The sequence below is a fragment of the Gracilinanus agilis genome, chromosome 4 (genome assembly GCF_016433145.1).
Source record: "Gracilinanus agilis isolate LMUSP501 chromosome 4, AgileGrace, whole genome shotgun sequence".
NCBI classification, from domain to species: domain Eukaryota; kingdom Metazoa; phylum Chordata; class Mammalia; order Didelphimorphia; family Didelphidae; genus Gracilinanus; species Gracilinanus agilis.
Window position 1 is genome coordinate 46,361,148 of NC_058133.1, and position 22,127 is coordinate 46,383,274.

Consider the following 22,127-nt stretch of genomic DNA (forward strand, 5'->3'; position numbering starts at 1 on the left):
TTGTTCATCCAAACGAACAAGCAACAAAGCAGAAAGGGCAAAAATTCACTGGGAACAAACTAAAGCAATACTTTATTAGGATCAAAGGGAACCAATTCAACATGGCATTGGTATAAGCAGATTGAACAAATGTCTCTTGGAACAGAGATGAGTAGCAAGCTCATTTATTTAAGCTCTTAAAAGCAAGTTTTCAAACCAGAAATTAAACAAGGAAAGCATCAGACAATTGGGGGAAAAAAGCCACACCATCATAAAAGAATATATATTAACAAAAATTCTGTGCAAAGAGTAAGTCTTTTTTTATAGCTGTCTGCAGAGTTCTTCAAAACACAAGTTATTATAAATATAAACCATAAAGTAAAAACATTTTCTTCCAAACAATAGAACCTATTTAAAAGCAACCCTATGCAGAAAATGCCATAACTTCCTCATGAAAACAAGCTGGAAGTGGATGATTATCCCAAATACTTAACAGCACTTCACTTCTCAGCATTGCCTTTGGCTCAGGAATGGGCTTATGTGCACACTGTCTGCTCATTCCTTTAAAACATCATATGGCAACACATGTAAACCTTAATAAGGTCAAGTAGAGAACCCTCTATAAATAAGGGTGTTGGCAATTCCAACCAAGTAACACAAAGCTACAAGGAGCAGGAACTTGGGGAGGGTTCTTCCTTTCACTTTTCTCCCTTCCCACACCCAACTTCCAACCTCCTTTTTCTTTTTTCCACCTCTAAGTCCATAAGCAAAGATGTTTGTCTTCTTGTTTCTTTGTCTTTTTGAGAGTTTGGGGGAAACAGCACGTGAGAGAATGAAGATATACATAAAGCAAGCCTTGTCATTCAAAGCCTTGGAGCCCAATTCCCTCCATGATTCTATTGATAACCACCCCCCAAAGGAAAACCATGCATTCTGGTGGTGTTCCTAGCTACTGATGGTTGAATTGGGGACAGTGGATTGCTTATTCTATCCCATAGGATAAAGTTTTCTTTTGGTTTAAATTCTCAACATATACATGTATATGTATTTCTATGTTTACAAAGTTTCATCACATGAAACTAAATTACTTAATCATTTATTATTTGAGGTCCAAGGCCCCAATTTGACTGTACTATGAGGAGTTGTTCTTTAAATGCCGTGTCTGCAGAGGTTTTACATGATATTCGTAGATTTTCAGAGCAGGACCCAATTTTAATGAAAGTCCTGTCAACACATCATTCCTTGTCATCAGCAGCAGGGATTTTCCATCAATTTCCTAAAACAGAAAGCATAAAATAAAACCAATTTTTACCTTTAAAAGCTCCAGAGAGTCTGAGAAATCTTGCTCTTCCATTTTGAAGGAAGAAATAAAGTCCTGGGGATTGTTAGCAAACCAAAAAACCTAAATTGTTTTATTTCACATGGGACAAGCTCAAGAAAAATGTTTCCAAATGTCATTTTCCCTTAAAAAAAGCCAAACAAATTGGGATTTGATTAAACATAACCCACATCTAGTCAAAGCTATCAAAATCTCAAGGATTACATCTTAGTAACTGATGGTAAGGTCTATAGGTCATGACCTGAATTTGGGAAAACCGTAGCTCTCTAGATTGAAACATGACAAGAAGAACTAAGTTACTGATTTCTTCAAATGATTTGAAGGAAACAAGAAACACACACACACAAGATTCCTAACATCAAGCACTTGATGTGCCAACAGGCACTCAGATTTCCAAAGTCTTGGTCATGTTGGACTCATTGATGATGGCCTTGGGCAACCTATCTTAACCTTATTACTGGGTCTTGATTTTCCTCTTAAAAACAAACAAAACAAACAGTATTCCAAACCCATACTAGACTTTTAACAGTTAATGCATGCATTGGGATATCAATCAATCAATTGCCATCAAAGATAAAAGGATTAAAGCTAGTAGAACCTTAGGGACCCTCAGCTCCAATCCTTTGATTTTCAGATGGACCCGATGCTCAGAGGAGTGGAAAGATTGGCCCGAAGGTCATATAACTGGTGAGCAGGCATGGAAGGACTGAAACCTGAGAGCAGTTTCCAGGAAAGTGGGCTGCTGGGAGATCTCTAAGCCAGCTACTGATAGCATGTTTCCCTCCATTCTGTGGTTTGCCAGGAGGCCCACACAGAAAGTTATAACAAAAAGTTATAAGGAAAAAAAAAAGTTATAACAGAAAGTTATAAGGAAAAAAATCAAGTTCCTTTCAATCAATAATTTAACTGTCAATCAAGCAGCCTGTCACTTCTTTTTTTTTAACTCTCACCTTATTCTAAGACAGAAGAGCAGTAAGAGCTGGGCAATCTGGGTTAAGCAAATTGCCCAGAGTCATCATCACATAGTTGGGAAGTAAATACGGTTAGATTTGAACACAGGTCCTCCCCACTCCAGGCCTGGCTCTCTATCCATTGAGCCATCTAGCTGCTCCCAGGGCTATCACTTCTGCTGAGCTACATGAACAAAAGCTGAATAAGCACTTTTTAGGGATGTTCTAAGAAAGATTCTGACTCCCCTGTGAGTTGCAATAGTTGAGATTCTATAAGCATAAAGCCAAGATATGGAATCTCCTTGAGGGTGCAGGCAGGAGAGGCTTTATCTTTGTACCTCCACTGGCCTAGAATGGGACCTTATACTTTTTTTTTCCACTCAGATTTCTGATGTCATAAACATAGAAGACTCTCTAGTGTGGAGATTCCCACCAATAAGGCAGATCGGTATTCATCTGTCACTTAAGGTTTTAGAGTATTGCACACAACCCCAAGAAGACAAATGACTTGCCCAAGGTCAATTATAGCCAAGATTTAAGTCTTGATCTTCCCACCTCCAAGTCCTGCCTTCGGTTCACTACAATATGCTGCCCTCTCGTACTTTGCACACAGAGTCGGGAAGACCTTCTTCAATGTCTTCCTTGGGCATGCGGAGGCTTGTTGAACCATGGATAAGTCCTCTGTCTTCTCCCAGTGCCCTGCATAACTCACTCTCAAGAAAAATCTGAAGCTAAAGTAGTAGACTTGCCCATCTGGATCCATGGAGAAAATTTGCATACTGGGAAGCAGATAAAATCACAGGTCAGGACCAAAGTAAGATAAAAGTTTCACTTCATCTGAGATTAGGAAGGCTAGTGCCACAAGAGGAAGCAAACTTTAAAGCCCCAGCAAATTGCCATCCATCTTATTCTTAATGCTGAAGTGAATGGAAACTCAAGATGGCGAGCCAGCCATCCCATCCAAGAGCTCCCAGTATGCACATGGATAGAATGTACAATCTGAGATAGAATGTGATAGAGTGAGTGCTCTGAATGGGAGAAGTCCTAGAGGGAGAAAGATCTGGATCAAGTCTTGCCTTTGAGAGAGAATTAGCTACATGACTGTGAGCAAGTCACTGAATCAATGAAGCATCTCAGGCAACATTCTAATACTATAAATTACGGGTGAGGTGCTGATCTATATCTGTACTAGTGGAGAGAATTTCCATACTGGAAGAGTCCCTACATTGATAAAGTCACAGGACTTGGCAAAAAATGTATACACACACATAATAGTAAGGACACAAAGATAAAAGGAAAACATTCCCTACCTTTGAGGAACTTACATATAAAGGAAATGAAAAGTAGCTCTCTCAGTCACTCTCTTGGTCTCTCTCTCTCCCTCCCTCCCTCTGGCTCTGTCTCTCTCTCCCTCTGTCTCTTTCTTCTCTCACTCACACACACATAATTGAAGCAGAAAGTGTTTTGAGATCCTTGGAATAATAGTGCTGTGGGTAATGTCACCTACTATTTATTTCTCATCAACAGAATTGGCAAGAATTCAGAAATTAGAACCCTGGATTTGAGCCCTAAGAAGCAGAGGGGCAAAACTCCTGATGGTCACAGTGCTCATTTCCCCCTCATGTCTAGACCCATTTTTCCAAGTAAAGCAAATTGCTTCCCACTGTCCCTCCACATTGCAGGTGAGCTCATTTAGGCAATGGAGATCAATGGCTATGTGAGAGGTGGCATGCAGCGGGGCATGAGGCTGGAGGAGCTCCGACAGCTCCGAAAGGAAGAGTTCTTTCCCCAGAGTGATATAGACAGCTCGTTGAAGGGATAAATTTCCTAAACTTCTCATCTACTTGAGAGAGCTGTTGTAAGAATAAATATGATCAGATCCTAATGAACTGACTTGAATATCTCTTGGGAAGAGTGCTAGGGAATTAAGGATGGCATCACCCATCATCATCACCATCACCACCACCACCACCACCACCACCATCATCATCATCATCATTATCACCCTCCACTTTGCTATGGCCCCCATGACAGTCTGAATCTCCAGGTTCCATGTTGTTTCTGGCAGTAAAGCTTCAGCAAACTCTTTTCGTTCAGCCCGAGACATTTGTGGGTTTAGACGTCTCAGGACTTCACTGGATTTTGCATCTGAACAAAAAACTATGTGCCTGGACTCTCTATCACCCCATAACCAGGGAGGCAAGTTCTCAGGATGGCTCTTTAAGGAGGCAAGAGAACAGAATCTTTTACCAGCCCCATGGCTCAGCCTAGCCATGTGCCCTCCCAGTCGTTTGATCATTCTTCCCCCTTTCCTAGGGCAGCTCAGTTGTGAGCTTTATAACGATCAAACAGAATTTTTAAAAAGTGCAAGTGTGGGCTCCCAGCAAATAGATTTTCTTGCCACCCAGGGGGCAGGCACAGGCCTGAAGGCTTTGTGATGTCACTAGCATCCAGAAGCATAAACGGATCAAGGTTTGTTTTCTGGAGATGGGCAACCTCTAATCTTTGCCCACAGCCTTACCATCCACTTGTTCTCATTTGGGACTTTTAAAAATAAATGGTCTGATCCACAAGCTCCCCAGCTTTGCTTTTAGTCATTCATTGAAGGGGATGCTGGATGTGTATGTTTTACACAAAGATTAAGACAGATGGATCTGCCTCTGCCCTGCCCTGCAAAATCAGGAGGCTTCCACGAAGGCCTAGAAAGTGAAATCTTTTCATGTTGGTTGGCATTAAGATCTTCCACAAGTCAGCACTTCTGTCAAAAGCAGAGGATGTCTGGGAAAGACGCCGAAATCTGGCTTCCACTTCAGACAAAATGGAAAATCGTGTTTCATGCCCCAATTTTGTTTTCCCTGTGCTCAGCAGACACTTTGCTGTTCACCTTGGACCAGGATTAGGAAAAGAAAGGGCCAGATGGAATTCACAATTAAAAACAAACAAATACACACGGATTCGATGGACAACATCAGATTTCTGACTGACGCCTTTGAGTTTTGGGAGACGGAGGCAGGTAATAATTGCTGCTGGGCAGAAGTCAGCAGGTCCGTCTCGATTCTCACCCTCCTGCCCTCTGCCTCCCCTAGACATGGGCACTGCTGAATCGCTGACCCCTACAGAAGGAGCTGAGGCATTTTTCAGTGTCAAGTCTCTGTCAACCAACCGAGGTTAAAATACAAAGAATAAATTTCTGTGGTCAAACCACACAGGTTGGGGGGGTCGCGGTGGCAGGAGCCAGTCAGGTTCTGAGCATGCGATTTCTCCAGTGGGACCTGATGGAACTCAGTCAGAACCAGAAGCGTGTGTAATACTAGAAGGCATCGCCTGGTGGTAGGAACGACATTAAGCCCTTAAAAGTCAGGTTCAAAGGTTCGCTTCTGACACAAACTGGGGACTAGAAACAATTTGCTTAACCTCTCTGAGACTCTGCATCCTCACCAGTAAAATGGGGACAAGAATGGTTCTCTTGTGAGGAACGGATGAAATAGTACGAAAAGCTCTTCTCAGGCCTTCTCATCATCTGCCTACGTGGGCAAGTGGTCTAATGGGAAGAGGAATCTTGAGCCAGGGAAATCAGAATTGTGGCCAGCTGCCTTTCTCCCTCTCATCCTCAGTTTCCTCATCTGAAAAAGGGAACGGGTCTAGGGGATGCTTAATGAACTGCCTTAATATTCTCTAGTCCTACGTGCCTACGCCAACATGTTGCTGAAAGACCTTGAAGCATATGGCGGGGAATACCATAAGCTGTTCTCATTTTTATTTTGTGGCTGAATCTTGCTAGCTTAATGGAGGCCTGACACCTTCCATTCTTGAAAAAAACAAATATTGAATTGAAAATATTGACCAAACTTGAGCTCCAAAAGAAGGAATGTGAGCTTTATAAATTATCATTGTTGTTGGCGGGAGCTGGGTGCTTGAGAGCCAGACCTAGAGACAGGGAGGTCCCAAGTTCAAATCTGGTCTCAAATGCTACCTAGCTGTGTGACCCTGGGCAAGTCACTTGACCCCCACTGTCTAGCTCTTACTGCTCTTCTGTCTCAGAACCAATATACAGTACTGATTCTAAGATGGAAGGGGGAAGGGTTTAAAAAAATTATTATAGTTCAATATCCACCAATGGCATCAAGGTAAGTCTTTTCCATATGTATACACACATATGTAATATTACAATATTTTCACTTACATAGATATGTACACATATATTTGTGTTTTATGTATTTATACATACATACAAAAATGATTACAGTTTTGAAAAAATTTACTAATTTTTACTAATTTATTATTTTTTATTTACTAATTTTTTTTTACTAATTATTCCTTCCTGTTTTTCAGATTCGTCTCTATCAAGTCAGCACAGTAGAAATTGCAATCGAGTTACAAATCTCTTTACACATATTATTTCACTTGAACCTCATAACAACTGTGAGAGGAAAGTGCTGTGTGTATCATGATCCCCATTTAAAAGATGAGGAAACTGAAACTTTCCCCTGCCCAGGTAACAGACAGAAGATGAACCCAGGTCTTCTCGACAAGTCCTGCTCTCCATCGTCCATACCAAATAGCTTCTCGTTCATGATGGCAGCGTCTTCCATCTTGTAACTGAACCAGTTTTCAATTTACCATCCTGTGTCTTAATCTCATTGGATCTTCACAAGAGCACTGTGACATGGGCAAGGGAGAACTTATCCTCATTGGACGGATGGGGAGATTAGAGTCCTGAGTCATTTACTCAGCTTCACACCTCTAAGGGCTGGTGGAGATGGACTCGGGACAAAGATTTTCCTTTGTCCCACTGGACCGTGTTCCCTCATGTGATAACAAAGTAGAGTTAAACAATGGCTTCCCATGAAAGAAAGGGAAAAAAAAATATATATATATATATGTGTGTGTGTGTGTGTGTGTGTGTGTGTGTGTGTGTATAGGAAGGCTCAAATGTTCCTTGTAAAAGTGTAAATTATTTAAAATAGTAGGAGGGAAAATGTCCTATGAATTACCAAGAGACCTCTTAGGGAGGCAACATGAGGAGGGAGAGAGCATTCTCGGCCTACCTGCATTCACATCACAGCTGCTTCTTCCTACCTGTGGGACTGAAGAGTCACTTAATCTCTCTCTAGTTCTCAATAGGATCACCTGTAAAATGAAGGCGTGAGACTGGATCCCAAGCTCCCTTCAGGCTCTCAACCTACAGACCCAAACTGTATAGGACGCGGGAACTTTTGACCTGTATTTTAGACAACAGTCATGCGTTGGTCAAATCTACCATTTTGAAGATCTGGAGGCCTAGAGATTTGCCTAAAGTCACACAGAATGCAAGTGGAAGAGCTGGGAAGTGGACCAAGGTCCTCTGAACCCAGGTACCCTGCTACCTCCATTGCTAAAAAAGTTTTAAAAAAAATATTTTTTAATATATTTGAGAACTTTGTCCTTCAAACAGCTTGAGCTATTGATAAAATTAAAATAGTTTAATAAAGAGCAACATAACCCAGAATAATATATTAATGGTCTCTAGCAAGCTTGAAGGCACCCTGTAAGTATTTAGGGTTTTTGTTTCAATGACTGGGGAGGTGGCAGCGTGTGCCACCTGTGGGCAGCGGGTAGACCCTCTTTCATGCCAAACGGCCCTCATTCCTTACCAGTTGTGGCCGAAGAACCTACTGGATCATCCTCTCTTCTTCCACTTCGATCCTCTCTCTCCCATTCTCAAATATTTTCTTTGTAACGATTCTTCTGCCATTTACTATCTGACTGCAGGTGGTGACGAGTCTGAAGTTTCCCATGCTGCTGCTCACAAATGGCACGAAGGACCAAGTAGAGCCCGTGCTTCTTCCTGAACCCAGGGAGACAAAGGTGGAGAACCCTGTGCCCAGGACGGGGGCCACATCAAAAAGAGAAGTGTGATACCTCCCCCTGGGTCGGGGCCTACGCCGGCTCCCGGGGCAGCTCATGTGGCCCGTCGACAAAAAATCCCTCGAAAAGAGGTCATCGTCGTCAAAAATGTCCTGGAAGGCGCTGCGGGGCATGTGGAACGTCAGATCTTCCAGCTGGCTCGTCTCTCGGCTGTTGTCACCCTTCTCTTCTCTCCTGATATAGCTCCCTCTGGAAGTGTCATAGTCATCGCGTTTCCTGGCGTCGGACAAGACCTCGTAGGCCTCGGCCACTTGCTTGAACTTCTTCTCTGCCGCTTCCCTATTCTCTGGGTTCTTGTCAGGGTGAACCTGCAAGGCCAGCTGGTGGTAAGCCTTCTTAATGTCAGCTGGCGAGGCATTCCGAGGCACTCCTAGAACTTTATAATAATTCACCATGCTTTCTCACCGGCCTCCGGAACAACATCAAGTCATCCACTGCCACACCACAGCCGGGCCGCCTGAGGAACTTCCACACACCTTGTGAAGGACGGAGGTGAGGGGGTTGGGGGGGGCTTGCTTTCCTGACCTACCACAAGACCTCCCTTCTCTTCCTACCACATCGCTTCCTTGGCAGAAATCTTCTTCTGGGGAAGAAACCCCTCCTTGGTGTCCTCTGGAATTTCTAGCCCCCTGCCCTCAGCAGTTCATTACCAAGGATGGAGCGATTGTGAGCTCAGAATTCTCAGCCAATGACTCTGTGGCCTGGGCTCTGCCTTGGGCTCCTATTGGTGGAAGTGTGAGGCTCATGGCACAGAATGTAGGATGAAGTAGCCCCAAGGACCTGGCAAGCCCGGCACCGAGGAGGGGTGTTCTGGAGGCCACTGGCTTGGCCGAAACAAGACCGCAACAGAAAAGGCCTTGCCTCCACAGCAGACAGACACATAATCTGGTTCAGTTCATTGTGAGGGTCAGTGCTTTCAGTGACCTAATGGAGACCCCGGCTGGGCCACCATCTTGGTGGCTCTCCCTTGGGGGGTGGGAGATGAGCTGCGCCACCAACAGCTACCCTCTATGGGGCTCCTTGGAAGGGAGGAAGAATGCTCCTTATTGTCCATGATGGGGAAGCTTTGGAAGTGAGGCTGTCTTGAGAAGTGGGATAAGAACTGAAGACTTGGGAAATTTAGATCTGGAATGAACTTCACAGAACATCGAAGTTTCTGATGGTGAACTTCTTGGCTAGGTGCCATGGTTGAGGCAAAAGGCAAGAAATGAATCAGTGCCTGAGCTAAAGGGGCTCATATTTAATCAAGAGAGCCAACAAATTATTTATGAAAACAAAAACCACAAACTGTATATATATATACACACATCTATATATGTATACATATACATACATATTTGGGGAACACTAACAACTGGGAGATGTGAAAGAAAAGGCATGAGCTGAGCCTACTCTTAAACCATGTTGGGCCCAGTTTTGTCTTATGCCTCCCAAATGATGGATGTGTAAGGAACGTCTGATGAATCACTCTTGGATGAGCTGCATTCCTTTGAGTTTTTGCTTCAAAATGGTGACCTCTAAAATCACCTTTGGACCACCAAATAGAACACGTATTTATCTATCATCCATTAAAATAGTTGGAAAATTATGCATGAGGATGAGCAGGCTTAATGTCCAACCACATCCAAGAAGGTCGTATGAAAAATATGCCTTGAACTTAGGTCAGTGAATTGTATAGGCAATCATCTGCATTCTTCTGATCAGAAGAGAATGCACGAAAACAACAAATTCATAATAATCACAATCATAATAGCATGTATTTTTTATTTAAGGTTTGTAGAACACGTTACAAATAGCTTACTGAACAAATGGGATAAATTTCAAATAAAAAAAAATAGAAAAGCCAGAAAATCTTAGGAATGGATTTTACTGATTCTCTCCCAAAATGCATACTTGCCCCAACCTCCTTCCAATGAAAAGCACTCTAAGGAAAAAATGCAGCTACCTCTAAATAGATAGAATTGAGCATCTACCAGTCAAACTGACCGCAAAAGAGGATTTCACCTACTGAGCAAGACCCAATTCCCTTCTTGACTCTCACTGTAAAAGGGCCAAAAGGTCTCGGATTAGTTAGATTGTACAAGGGGGCAGAGGATTTAGGTTCATGAAGGCAAAGTAGTGAGCAGTGTTGGAGGAAGAGAAATAATGATGGTGAAACAATGACTGTGTCCAGCTATTGTGCCTCCTAAGGCAGCAATGAAGAATGCTGTTTATCTTATTCAGTTGCGTATGATTCTTGGCCATTTCTTATCATTTCTTGCCATTTTCTTGCCATTTCCTTCTCCAGCTCATTTTACAAATCAGGAAACTGAGGGCTAAGTGACTTGCCCAGGGACATCCAGCTAGTAAGTGTTCAAGTCCAGATTTGAACACAGAAAAATGAGTCTTCCTGACTCCAAGTCTAGCACTCTATCCACTGTATCACCTAGTTCCCCAACAAAAAAGAATAGCAAAGGAAAAACTCTAGATTAGGAGCAAGCCCCAGTACCCTCCAAGTTCCAAAAGGCAAAACCATCATCTTACAGAAATGATAAAACAAAGAATAAATTGAGCAAGGTGTTTTTTAAGATGTCTTTAGAAGGAATTTTTAAACTTCCATTCTTATGAGTCTTCAGACAAACCCATTTTCTTACTGTTCAGTTCTGAAAGAAACTCCATAAATCAGATGATCCAGGGAAAAGTTATCTATATTCAATTTTTTAAAAATTCAATTTAATATTTTTCTGTTTATTATAAAATCTTCCCAATTAAGGCAAGAATTCAATGTGCTATTTTCCTACAAGTTCTGCTTTCAATTAATGGCTATTTTGTCGTGCATTTTATATTTGTTCTGGTAAATATTAATCCATTTTTTTTTGCATTTGCATGCAGTGAAATTCCCATCCATAGCAAAATTTCAGTATCATTTCCTTCCTTACTCATGACACTCTTCAACAGTTTAAGCCTTCCTGAAATCTGTCACAATTTAGAAATATCAAAGTATCAAGGTTCTTTGAAAGCTTTCAGACTTCGGGTTTTATAGGAAAGAATAGTTTTATGAAAATAAATGTAACTTCCAAATTGGAAGGTTCTTCTCCACTAATATCTACTTGTACTCACTTTATCTCTCTAGGATTCTCTAATTTCTTTATCTGTAAAATGAGGGGATTGGGTTGGGATAGCTTCCCAGGGTCTTTTCCAGCTAGAAACTTTTGGTCCTCCTTGGGGCAGCAGTTCTCAAAGTTGGGATCTACCCACACTGGAAATATCTTCTCATCCAAAGACTAACCTCAGTACCTCAAAGATGCTTATGTTTAGGGTTGCCAGATAGCGATGACATTTTTGTCCAGAGCAACTCTGGCAAGAAAAAAAAAAGTTGTGAATTCCATCAGTGGAGGACATATGTACTGACTGAAACTGAAGATGCCCTAAATTCTGAACACGTAGTTTTCAGAACTTTTCTTCCTGTAGCCACTCCAACTCAGCAAATGCTGCTTATTGCTTAGAGTGGCTTCCTCTCTTTGCCATTGATTTTGGAGGTAGTTGCTATTACTTTCTGAGAAGCAATGAGGTTTTTCATCTGATTTAATTAACTGAGCCCCAATACGTCCTCCAGAAAGGATCACAAATCACCAATCAGCCAATGTGGGAAAATATCATCCTACATGATTTTTATTTCCTCCCTAAAGGGGAAAAGATGTTTCGAGTGAACAACTTCAACAAAAATGCTGAGTGAGTAGCTATTTACAGTAAAATACTGTTCTATTTGGTGAGTTTTGGGGTGAGCAATGGAATAATAGAGTGTAATGAATTGAACATCATGAGTTGTGTTCTGTGATGTCATGGCATTGGAAAAGAAGATTGTCTTAAAAGCAAGGAGCAGTCTAGAGACACAACCATTCATGCCACTCAAGTTGTAATGACTTAAGGAGCCCAGCAAAAAGACAACAAAAAGAAAAGAGAGACAGTGGGTTGGTTTATGGAAATCTATCTTCCCAGAGACTTGATGAGCAGAAAGAGAGAGGGAGACAGAGAAAAATGATGGTTAGAACTCCAAAGACAAAGGGGGTTTTCCTGCCATGACTTAGAGCTGATGTTCAATGGGAAGCGTACCCATTGCCAAGCTGGATTAACAGAACTTCCTTCTCTACTGATATCGTTTTCTTTAAAGTAAAATATGTGGCTTTAAGTTTGGGAATGGCAATAACCAGAATCAGTGTGAAAAAGAGTTCTGGTTGGAGTCACATAATAACTTTGGCTAAAAGTTAGTCTTTTCCGCTTAGATCTGTGAGGTTCTAGGCAAGTTGCTTTGTACTTCTGTGGGCCTTGATGGCCTCATCTGTAAAGTGAAATGTTTGGAAGCTTTGAGGTCAATATGGTATAGTGTAAGAGATCTTGGCTTTGGAATGAAGGGATCTGGGTTCAGATTCCATCTCTGAAGGTGTATGATATTGAATGAATCACTTAACGTAATTAAATTAACTTAAACTGTGCCTAAGTTTCTTTGTTCAATGGGAGAGATAAGCCTTTGAGGTCTCTTTCAGCTCCAGATTTTTATCTGAAGTCAAATCCCAGCTGAGGCACAGTGGGGCACATCTTTAAGTTCTCTGTGCTTCAGACAAAATGGTGCCTCCAATATGGTGAGAGACAAAGAGATGATGCTATCCCATGTTCTTTGAAAGCTGAAATGTCTTTATTTTTCGTCTTTATGCCTCCCCCGGCCCAGTGCCTAGCATTGTGCCTAGCACACAGCAGATGTGCAATATAACATGCTTGTTGACTGCTACAAATATTGGTGGAAAGCAAGCAGGGATATTTGCCTGGACGTGAAAGGATGAGGAAGAGGGGGAAGCAGGGTATGAATAGCTGTCACCAAGTGTCTAAAGGACTATTTGAGAGAGCATTGGTGCAGTGGGAATAGTAGTAGACTTAGTATCATTTAATGGTAATAACAATAATAATAGCCAACATTTGCATGCCACTTATTATGCATTGGTTATAATTATTGTTTCCTTTGATGCTCCCAACAACCCTGAGAGGCAGGTGCTGCTATTATCCCCATTTTATAGATGAGAAAAACTAAGGTGGGCAGCAGCAGTTAAGAGACTTGCCCAGACTCACACAGATAGTGTCTGAGTTCAGATCTGAACCCAGGTCTTCCTGACTCCAGGACTAGCACTCCATTCACTGCCTTACCTAAATACCCATGACTATGTATCCATGTGAACACTTTTCTCAATTTTTTCATCTCTGAAATGGGAAGAATAGAACCTGTCAAACTTATCCCCACAGGGCTATTATGGAAAAAAAAGGGAAAATATATTTTTTTAACCTTTAAAGACACTGTCTTTATTTTGTCAATATCATCAGCGGTGACACCATATTTAAGGCCAGTCCTACCCAGTGAATCATTTCTTATTTTTAAAAGAAAATGTTTTTTTAAGGGGGGGGGTCAACTGTGTCTGATATTCTATATCTAACATCCCCTGCTCTCTGCAAAACCAGAAATTACTCCTTAATTGCTGCTATAATCTGATTAAAAAGTGAAAGTGGTGAGCACCCCCTTTTCCGCAAACACTGGGGTCAATCTAACACAAATTTGTCCTTTACAAATTTTAAAGCATTCTATTAATGTCACTTTTTATCAACAATACCATGTGGAACAAGGAGAAGTCTTGTTCTACTTGACCCTGTGAAGATGGTATTGACTCTGCCCTTGCCTACTTTTAAATTTAATCAACCCAGAGCAAAGACACCCCTACTAAACATTATGTAGGGGAGGTTCAAAAACAACTTACTAAAGTAACATCTTCATAAGTGACTGACTGCCCCCCTGAGCAGTGCTAAGCAAATTTTAAAACTGCAATTGGTCCCTGTAAAGTGGAGGAAGGGACAGGAAGTGACATAAAAAAGGGACTACAGAAGATGATAAACTTCCTCTCCAAGAGGGGGTCTTTGGTGTTTGGCATGAATCTTCAACATGAAGGACTTGGGGCTGGTGACTTGAACTGCTTCTAGTAAGACTACTCTTGGATCTTCCCCTTTGGACTGGGACTGCAGCTTTGAGCTATGGATTGGGTGAGTGATAAAAGCTGGCCCTCCTTTCCTGGCTTCTGGAAAGATTAGGACCAGAAAAGCCTCCCTCTTGGAAGAGGCTTTGTGGGTGAAGTTCCTCCTTAATTGACAACCAAGTCCTTTGGCTGAGGGGTTAACTAGCTGTGCCAAAGTGGAGCCAGGCTCCAGAGAAAATATTGAGTGTGTTAGGTTAGATATCTACCTTTCTTTACATTTCTCTAGTTTCCCTCTTTCCCTCTTTTTGTAAATACGGCTGCTAAAAAGTCATTTTGACTTGAGTTGTACTAATTTTTAAAATCAGTGACCATATTCTCTTATATTTAGTCCAACCATAAATTTAATCTCTACAACCCCAAAGGGAAGAAATGGATACAGCAGGGATGGATGACAGGAACAAACCAGGAGAGTGATGCCTGAGTGGAATGGGTCACCTGGGGAAGTGGCAGGGAGGTCTTCAAACAATAACTAGCTGCCCCAGCCAGGGATGTTGTGGAAAGGAGTCCTACTCCGGTGTGAGCTGGATGGAGAACTTTGAGGTCCCTTCTGACGCTGAGACCCTGTGAGATGATAATGTGCCAGTCAATCAGCACAGAACCATCCGTGGAAAAAGCAACTCCAGGAGAATGGGTTAATGCCATGTCAGTGGTCAGAGGGAGACCACATTCTCCCCTTGAGGGTCTTTTTCACAGATGCTCTGAAACCATTTCCCAGGAATTACCCTTTGGGGAAGATTGTGCCCCAGATAGGTCCAGCTATATAAAGAATAGAGAACTAATGAAGTCTCCAAATGAATCCAGGAGCCCAGCTGGACAATGGGCCACACAGGCCAAGATGGCAACTGGCCTCCAAACAAACTGCGCTTAATGGCCTGACATCCTCCAGGGTGACTGGCAGGGAAAAGGCAACAACTGAATCTGGTTGCTAGAGCAACACCCTAGCCAATAACAGGCTATCAGCCTGGCATAGGAAGAAGGAAACACGTTGGAAACTAGCAATGGCAGGCCTGTCCAGTGGAGGAAGATGGCAGTAATAAGGGAACTCCTGACCTCTGACAAGAAGTAGGCCACAACTGGTCTCATAAGCAAGCTCTAGACCAGATTCCATCAAGACCAATAGTTTCCCAGGGGGATGAGAATCCAACGATACAGAGAATACCAATTTTGGAGGGGGGTGGGGACAAGGGTCCCCCAGCTACTGTATCTGAAAGGGCATGGCTGGGTAAAAAATTCTGGCCATCATTGGGTTTGGAAGCACCTCAGCATGGGCATTTTAAAGTGAGGGTCTACTGAGATGATTAAAATGTCCCGGAAAGGGGCCAGCTGGGTAGCTCGGTGGATTGAGAGCCAGGCCTAGAGACGGGAAGTCCTAGGTTCAAATCTGACCTCAGCAGACACTTCCCAGCTGTGTGATCCTGGGCAAGTCACTTGACCTCCATTGCCTACCCTTACCACTCTTCTGCCTTGGAGCCAATACACAGTACTGACTCCAAGATGGAAAGTAAGGGTTTAAAAAAAATGTCCTGGAAAGTCCTCGCCTATTAGCCAAAAATGGAAGGCCTCTTGTCTCAAACTGATGGGAGAATCAATTCACCCAAGATTCAGATTCCCCTGTCATTAGAAAACATGGGAGCTTGCTTGTCTTGTCTCCTCAAGGGACAGAACAAACTTCAGGTCAGTCCCAACTCCACTAGTTTCTTGTCTCTTACAGAAGGAAAAAAAAATGATGGGAATTTGGAAGACGCAGGATTCCTCAAGATAGCCTCAGTCCTGTCCCTCCCCTTCTTCCTTGAGAATAAGAATCCATCTGGCTGTTAGGCCACACTTGCACAACTCCAGTCCCCCGAGATTCTATTTCTCAGGCTCCAAGGCCAACTGGATCAACACAGTTACAAGAAGTTATTTTTCTCCCCTGAAGTATTTCTGAATGAAAACGTTTTAAGGAAAAGACCATTCCCATTTGAACTCCCAGTTTCCCTGTGCCAAACAAGTAAGGTCAGGCTTGGCAAGGCCTTCCTCCAAAGGATGCATCTCTGAGCTGAGCTATTTCTACTTCTGAAACTCTTCATGGGATTCTTAAAGGGCTGGATGTGCCGAAAAGAATATTTACACCCCTCTTCTAATCTGGGCTGTGGCCATCTCAATTCAGGAAGCGAAAAGCTTCGGGACAACTGGGAATACAGCCTGTAGAGGCTGTATTAGTTTCTGCTAACTCATTTTTGGCTAACCTTTTCAAGTATCATTTAAATTTCAGAAGGGATTTATTCAGCTCTATTCATCCAGATGGACACTGTGCCTCTAAAAACAAAGATGAAACCTAGTCTAGCCCATCAGACACCTTCCACAAGTCTTTCCAAAAGCTAGGATTTGGGGAGTTACCAAATATGCAGAAAAAGACACGGATCAGGTTTTAAGAAAGCCATGACTGGGGGCAGCTAGGTGGCTTCAATGGATTGAGAGCCAGGTCCAGAAATGGGGAGGTCTGGGTTCAAATTTGGCCTCGAGACATTTTCTAGGTGTGGAAACTTGGGCAAGTCACTTAAACACCATTGCTTGGCCCTTATCACTCTTCTGCTTTGGAGCCAGTACATCTTGATGAATTGATTCTTAGGGTTTTAAGAAAAAAAGTCATAACTGAAGGTATCTTATGAAGCTCAGCAAGCTAAAGGTGGTCAGCTCTGAAATGTATTCCCATTGTGACAGGAGACAAATCACGTCAGATGTTGGGACCAATTTCCCTCATTGGTAAAATGAGAAGGGGGGCCAGACCTGCTCTAAATCAGTAACCCTCTGTAGGTGAAGGACCAGCCAGAGCCCTTTAGATTCCTGACTTGAGGCTGCATTAGCCTCAGTTTCCTCACTTGTAAATTAGGAATAATAACATTTGCATGGACTACATCAGAGGACAGTTATGAGAAGAAGCTCTTGGGAAACATGAGCTCTCACTGTTAGTCCAAACGAGGCTCCCCGGCCCTCTTATCCATCTGTGTCTCTGGATCTGAGCCAAGCAACCAATGGTGGAAGACAACCAGAAGGTGAAAGGAGGAATGGTGTTTGGGAAAGGATGGATTCTTTTCCTCATCAACATCCTGCAGCCCAGATGGCTTAGTTTTCTTTTATTATCTGGAAACCCTCCACCAAAATGTCCCTTATCTGCTTCACCACTGTGGATCTAGTACCCTCTAATGTCTGAGGTTCTGCAAATGGAGCCCAATGTCCTGAGGCACCTTCCAAGATGGAAGCCCACGAAGGGATCATCTTGTGTCAGTTGTACAAGGCACAGTGCAGAGACCTGAGTCCGGAGGGTCTTAACACCAGCTGAACTTGAAGCTTGGTACATTTTTCTGACAATCTTGAAGGCTGTCTATTTTTTTAATTAAAATTATCATTATTTTTTACCAATTGTAATACATTTCCACATAAGTTTTCTGAAGTTATATGGTCCAAATGGTCTCCTTCCCTCCTTCCTTCCCTCCCCATTCCAGGATCTGGCAAGCAATTCAACTGGATTATATTATGTATCATATCACAAAACATTTCTAGATTATTCATTTTTGCAATTGAATAATCTTATAAAACCTAAACCCCACATCATAGAAGGCTGTTTATCTAAGGGAATCTTCACACCAGCACAGGTAGATGGGGACGTTACCACACAACCGAACAAACAACAGATCCTTTCCATATTTGTCAAGTTAGACAGATGAATTAAGTTTAGTGGAAACTGGTTGACTTCCCAGACAGGGATCTCCATGAGGGCAAGATGGCACAGAGAGCAGGGGAAAGATGCTTTCCAACCACTTCCATGCTGCTGAAGCCCCTTCAGCTTCCCATATCCATCCCTGGTGCTGGGGATGGTGGGGCAGCACTATGGTACCTGCAATGTATCCTGGCTTTGCCTGAAGATTTTTGGGGTGAGGGGAACTCCTCTCACCCATCTCCCTGCTCCCCATCACCAACCTTTGCTCTAAGCACCTAAAAATGGAGCTTCTGGATAAATGCCCTGAAACAAATCATAATAGCTAATATTTATACAGCACTTACTCTATGCCAGGCACTGTGCTAAGTGCCTTACAATTATTATTTCATTTAATTGTCGAAACAACCCTGGGAACTGGGTGCTATGATGATTCCCATTTTATAGATGAGGAAATTGAAGCCAATAGGGATGAAGTGACTTGCCCAAACTTTCATAGCTGAGTCAGAGTCCAACATTGGATTTGAACTTGAGTGTCCCTGACTTGACACACAACATTTTATATACCAAGTTACCTAATTGCCTATAGACGTGCCCACAAACCTTCTGGCCAGAAGTTGGACCTGTTCTATCTGCTCTTTTAATCATGTCTGGGTCGAAGTTTTATGGTCATCTCCAAAATCCATCAACAAATAAACCAATGAGAAATTATTAAGGATCTACTATGTATCAAGGGAGGCACTAGTCACTGGAGACACAAATACAAATAAAGCACCCTGCTTTCAAAGAACATCCCTATCTCTCATGAAAAAGGACTTTTCTCTGAAATCATGCCCAAAGAGTTACAAATGTGTGGATAGTCTTTGATTCAGAAATACCACTATTAGATCTATTTCTCAAGATGATCAGAGAAAAAGGAAAAGAACTTCTATTTTCTAAAATATTTATAGCAGTGCCTTTGTGGTGGCAAAGAACTGGAAATCGAGGAGACGCCCATCCATTGGGGAATGGCTAAACAAGTTGTGGCATACAATTGCAATGACATACAACTGCATGGTAAGAAATGAGAAGCAGGTTAATTAAAAAATAAACAAACATGGAAAGACCTCCATGAAATTACAAAGAGAGAAATGAGCAGAACCAAGAGAACATTATATAAAGCAACAGAAATACTGTTTGAAGAATAACTTGTGAATGTCCACCTTCTAGAGAAAGAAATGATAAATGGAAACATGCAAGACATAGTTTTATATATACATATATATGTATTTATATATACAAACACATAATATATATATTTTATACACACACATACACACATACATTTTATACACACACACACACATATATATATATAATATATATGTATTATATTATATATATATATATATATCTTCTCTAGTGCAGAGGAGGGAAATACCAGGGAACTTTAACAAACAAATGAATACATTTAAAAAGAAAAGAAAAAGTGATTGTTAATACTGGGGGAGGAGGGGGAACTGGGTCTCAGACTAATTTTGGCTTACATCTAGGGGTACTTCTGCAAGTCATCTAGTGAACAAGAATTTATTAAATGCCTAGAGTGTGTGTCAGGCATTATGCAAAATGCTAGGTATACAAAGAATGGCAAAGATAGGCTAGCTCTCTCATTTTAATTTTTTTTCTGTCATCTTCATCTCCTGATTCCCAGGCCCAAGAGCTGTCTGTGCAGAGGCCACACCAAAGAACAGTTGTTCACTTGCCCTTCCTTTTACCCATTTCCCTGGTTTGATAATTAAGGACAAAGCTCCTACTCTCATGAGGTGCAGAATGGCAACCCAAGCCAATAGTTTTCTTCCTAAAAATTTTAATTCAATTTCCAATGAACAAATATTTATTTCTTTTCCTTTCACCCCTTGTCCAATAGAAAAGAAAAACAGAAACAAAGCCCTTGTAACAGGGAAGTCTAGTCAAACAAAACAAGGTCCCACATCGGTTACATCCAAAAATCAACAGCTGTTTTTCCATACAGATTTTACCTGTTCTTGAAAAGCAATGGATTGTTCTGCGAATCCCACGGCACGGAAATAATTGACGACATCTATGACCTCCCAGTCTACAGGGTCAGGTGGGCTCCCGTTCTCTATGGCACTGCAAAATGCAAATTCAGAAAGACAAGTCATCCTAGCTGGCCACTGGACATGCCCAAAGCACCAATGACAGCACTCACTGCTTGGGGCCTAGAGGCAGAGACAACCGGCTGGGTGCTGCAAGTTCTTCTTCATCTCATTTGTATGTTCTTAAAAAAAAAAAAAAAAACCTTACCTTCTGTTGGTAATCTTGGAGTCAATACTGTGTATTGGCTCCAAGGCAGAAGAGCAGTAAGGGATAGGCAATGGGGGTCAAGTGACTTGCCCAGGGTCACACAGCTGGGAAGTGTCTGAGGTCAGATTTGAACCTAGGACCTCCCATCTCTAGACCTGGCTCTCAATCCACTGAGCTACCCAGATGTCCCCCTCATTTGTATGTTCTTTGACCCATCTCTCAGGACTGCTCCCTTGGGTTCCCTATAAGCCAGCCATACATACCAACCTCTAGATGTAGGAAACCAATATACCTTTTTATACCTTCTCCCTATAAACTCTTAAGAGTTTTAAGACAAAGGTCCCCAGCACACACTAGATGCTAAATTAATGCTTGTGGAATGAATGAATGAGAAAAAGTGTGGGATGTCACTAGTTCTCATCCCAGTTCTGTAGGGTAGTCGGGCATATATTTTATGACCTCCAAATTTAGCTGCCATTTTGAATGTTCAGGAAACATGGTAGGAGAAAAGGATGGAGTAATATCAGCCAGGAGAAGCAGGAAATGAACACTGATGAGTGGCAAGACATCCTGAGGATCTGGCCGGCCCCACCTCGTAGAGCTTGGCCAACCCTGATTCAAAGGATGTACTATTTATATTTTAGCACCCCAGAATCATGGATTTTAGGCTGGAGGGACCTCAGAGGTCATCTAAAGTTGCATTATCTGTGTTGTTATGTGGTAGAGTGGAATGAGCAATGAATTTGGACTCATAGGCCAGTTCTGCTCTTTTCACGTTGCCAGGTTTCTTCATCTTTAAATAAGATGTATGGACTTGATGGTATCTAAGATCTTTGAAGGCCTAAATATCACATCCCAAAAGAGCTCTCACAGGGCCCTGTGCCTATACCAACCTTTTGTGTCTGAAGTGACTAGTTAGATCATTCCATTTATACCCATTCATTTAGCCCTTTCTTCATGAGAGATATTTGCATCTGAGGCATCTTCTATCTTAGCTAGCTAATTTGTTTTCTTTCTCTCTTTAAGTCTTTCTCAGCTCCCAATAACTATGGTAGTTAAGACCATCCTAATTTAGCTTTGGGGATTTTTTTTTTTTACTTCTCTTCAAACTTGAAATTATTTCAGCCAGTCTTCCTCTGTTATTTCTGAGTGGAACTGGTCTCAGATGGTAGGAATAAGGTCAAGGTCAGCATTCTCTTCTTTCTCTTCTCACCAGACCATGGCACCCTCTCCTCCCACTCCACCAGGCTAGGAAGGTCTCTCCATCCTTATGTCCTAAACAAAAAGAACCTCCCAATCAATGGGAGCTAGCTAGGCCTTGCTCCACACCTGCCCGTTGAGTGACACTGGATGTGTCATGATCTATAAGTGTCTCATCTATGAATCCCATCTACCTACCCCTCTAGGTGCCAGGGTCTACCTAGCATGAGTCTCTTGCTATTTTGTCTTCCTTCTCACCAGGATCAGCAACTCTCTGGCCCTCTAGCCAGGCCTTGGGCTCTCAGAATCACACATTCTGAGAACTAGAAGGGGCCTTGAGGGAACATCTGGTCTAACCCACCAAGTGAAATGAATTCCCTCAGTGAATGATCTTGCCATCTATCTCTGGTCACTCCTTTCTATCTCTCGTTCCCTGAACAATTATCAAATCGATATTGCTATTGGTACCAGAGTGGGAATGACAACCAACTGCTTTATGGTTCCATTACTGTCAAGACCCAAAATCTCTTCCCTCTCTATGGTATGAAAGAATGGAAGCTCCTTGAAGTCAGGAATGTTTCATTTTTGACTTTTTATATATCCAGCCTGTAAGCCTAGAATATGGAGCAAGGAATCTGCAACCAGGAAGACTTGAGTTCAAATCTTGCCTCAGACAGGGACTTAACCTCTGAGTCTCAGTT

General features: G+C 42.2%; 2 protein-coding genes across 2 annotated transcripts; both read right to left on the minus strand.

The window, feature by feature from the left end:
• Nucleotides 1-1,111: 1,111 nt before the first annotated feature.
• SAMD13 (sterile alpha motif domain containing 13) lies at nt 1,112-20,084 on the minus strand. The gene is made up of 2 exons (XM_044674852.1): nt 19,941-20,084; nt 1,112-1,255 (listed from the first exon to the last, which is right to left on the minus strand). The coding sequence occupies exons 1-2, from the start codon at nt 20,082-20,084 to the stop codon at nt 1,112-1,114; spliced, it is 288 nt and encodes a 95-aa protein (XP_044530787.1).
• On the minus strand, nt 7,920-8,570 carry LOC123244485 (dnaJ homolog subfamily B member 6-like). Its single transcript, XM_044672995.1, has one exon. The coding sequence runs from the start codon at nt 8,568-8,570 to the stop codon at nt 7,920-7,922; it is 651 nt and encodes a 216-aa protein (XP_044528930.1).
• Nucleotides 20,085-22,127: the final 2,043 nt, after the last annotated feature.

Excerpts from the sequence above, each read along its gene's own strand:
- LOC123244485 (XM_044672995.1), bottom strand. The coding sequence starts at position 8,570 with ATGGTGAATTATTATAAAGTTCTAGGAGTGCCTCGGAATGCCTCGCCA.
- SAMD13 (XM_044674852.1), bottom strand. The coding sequence starts at position 20,084 with ATGACTTGTCTTTCTGAATTTGCATTTTGCAGTGCCATAGAGAACGGG. Across the intron at positions 1,256-19,940 it reads CCATTGCTTTTCAAGAACAG|GAAATTGATGGAAAATCCCT; the intron begins GTAAAATCTGTA and ends TTTCTGTTTTAG.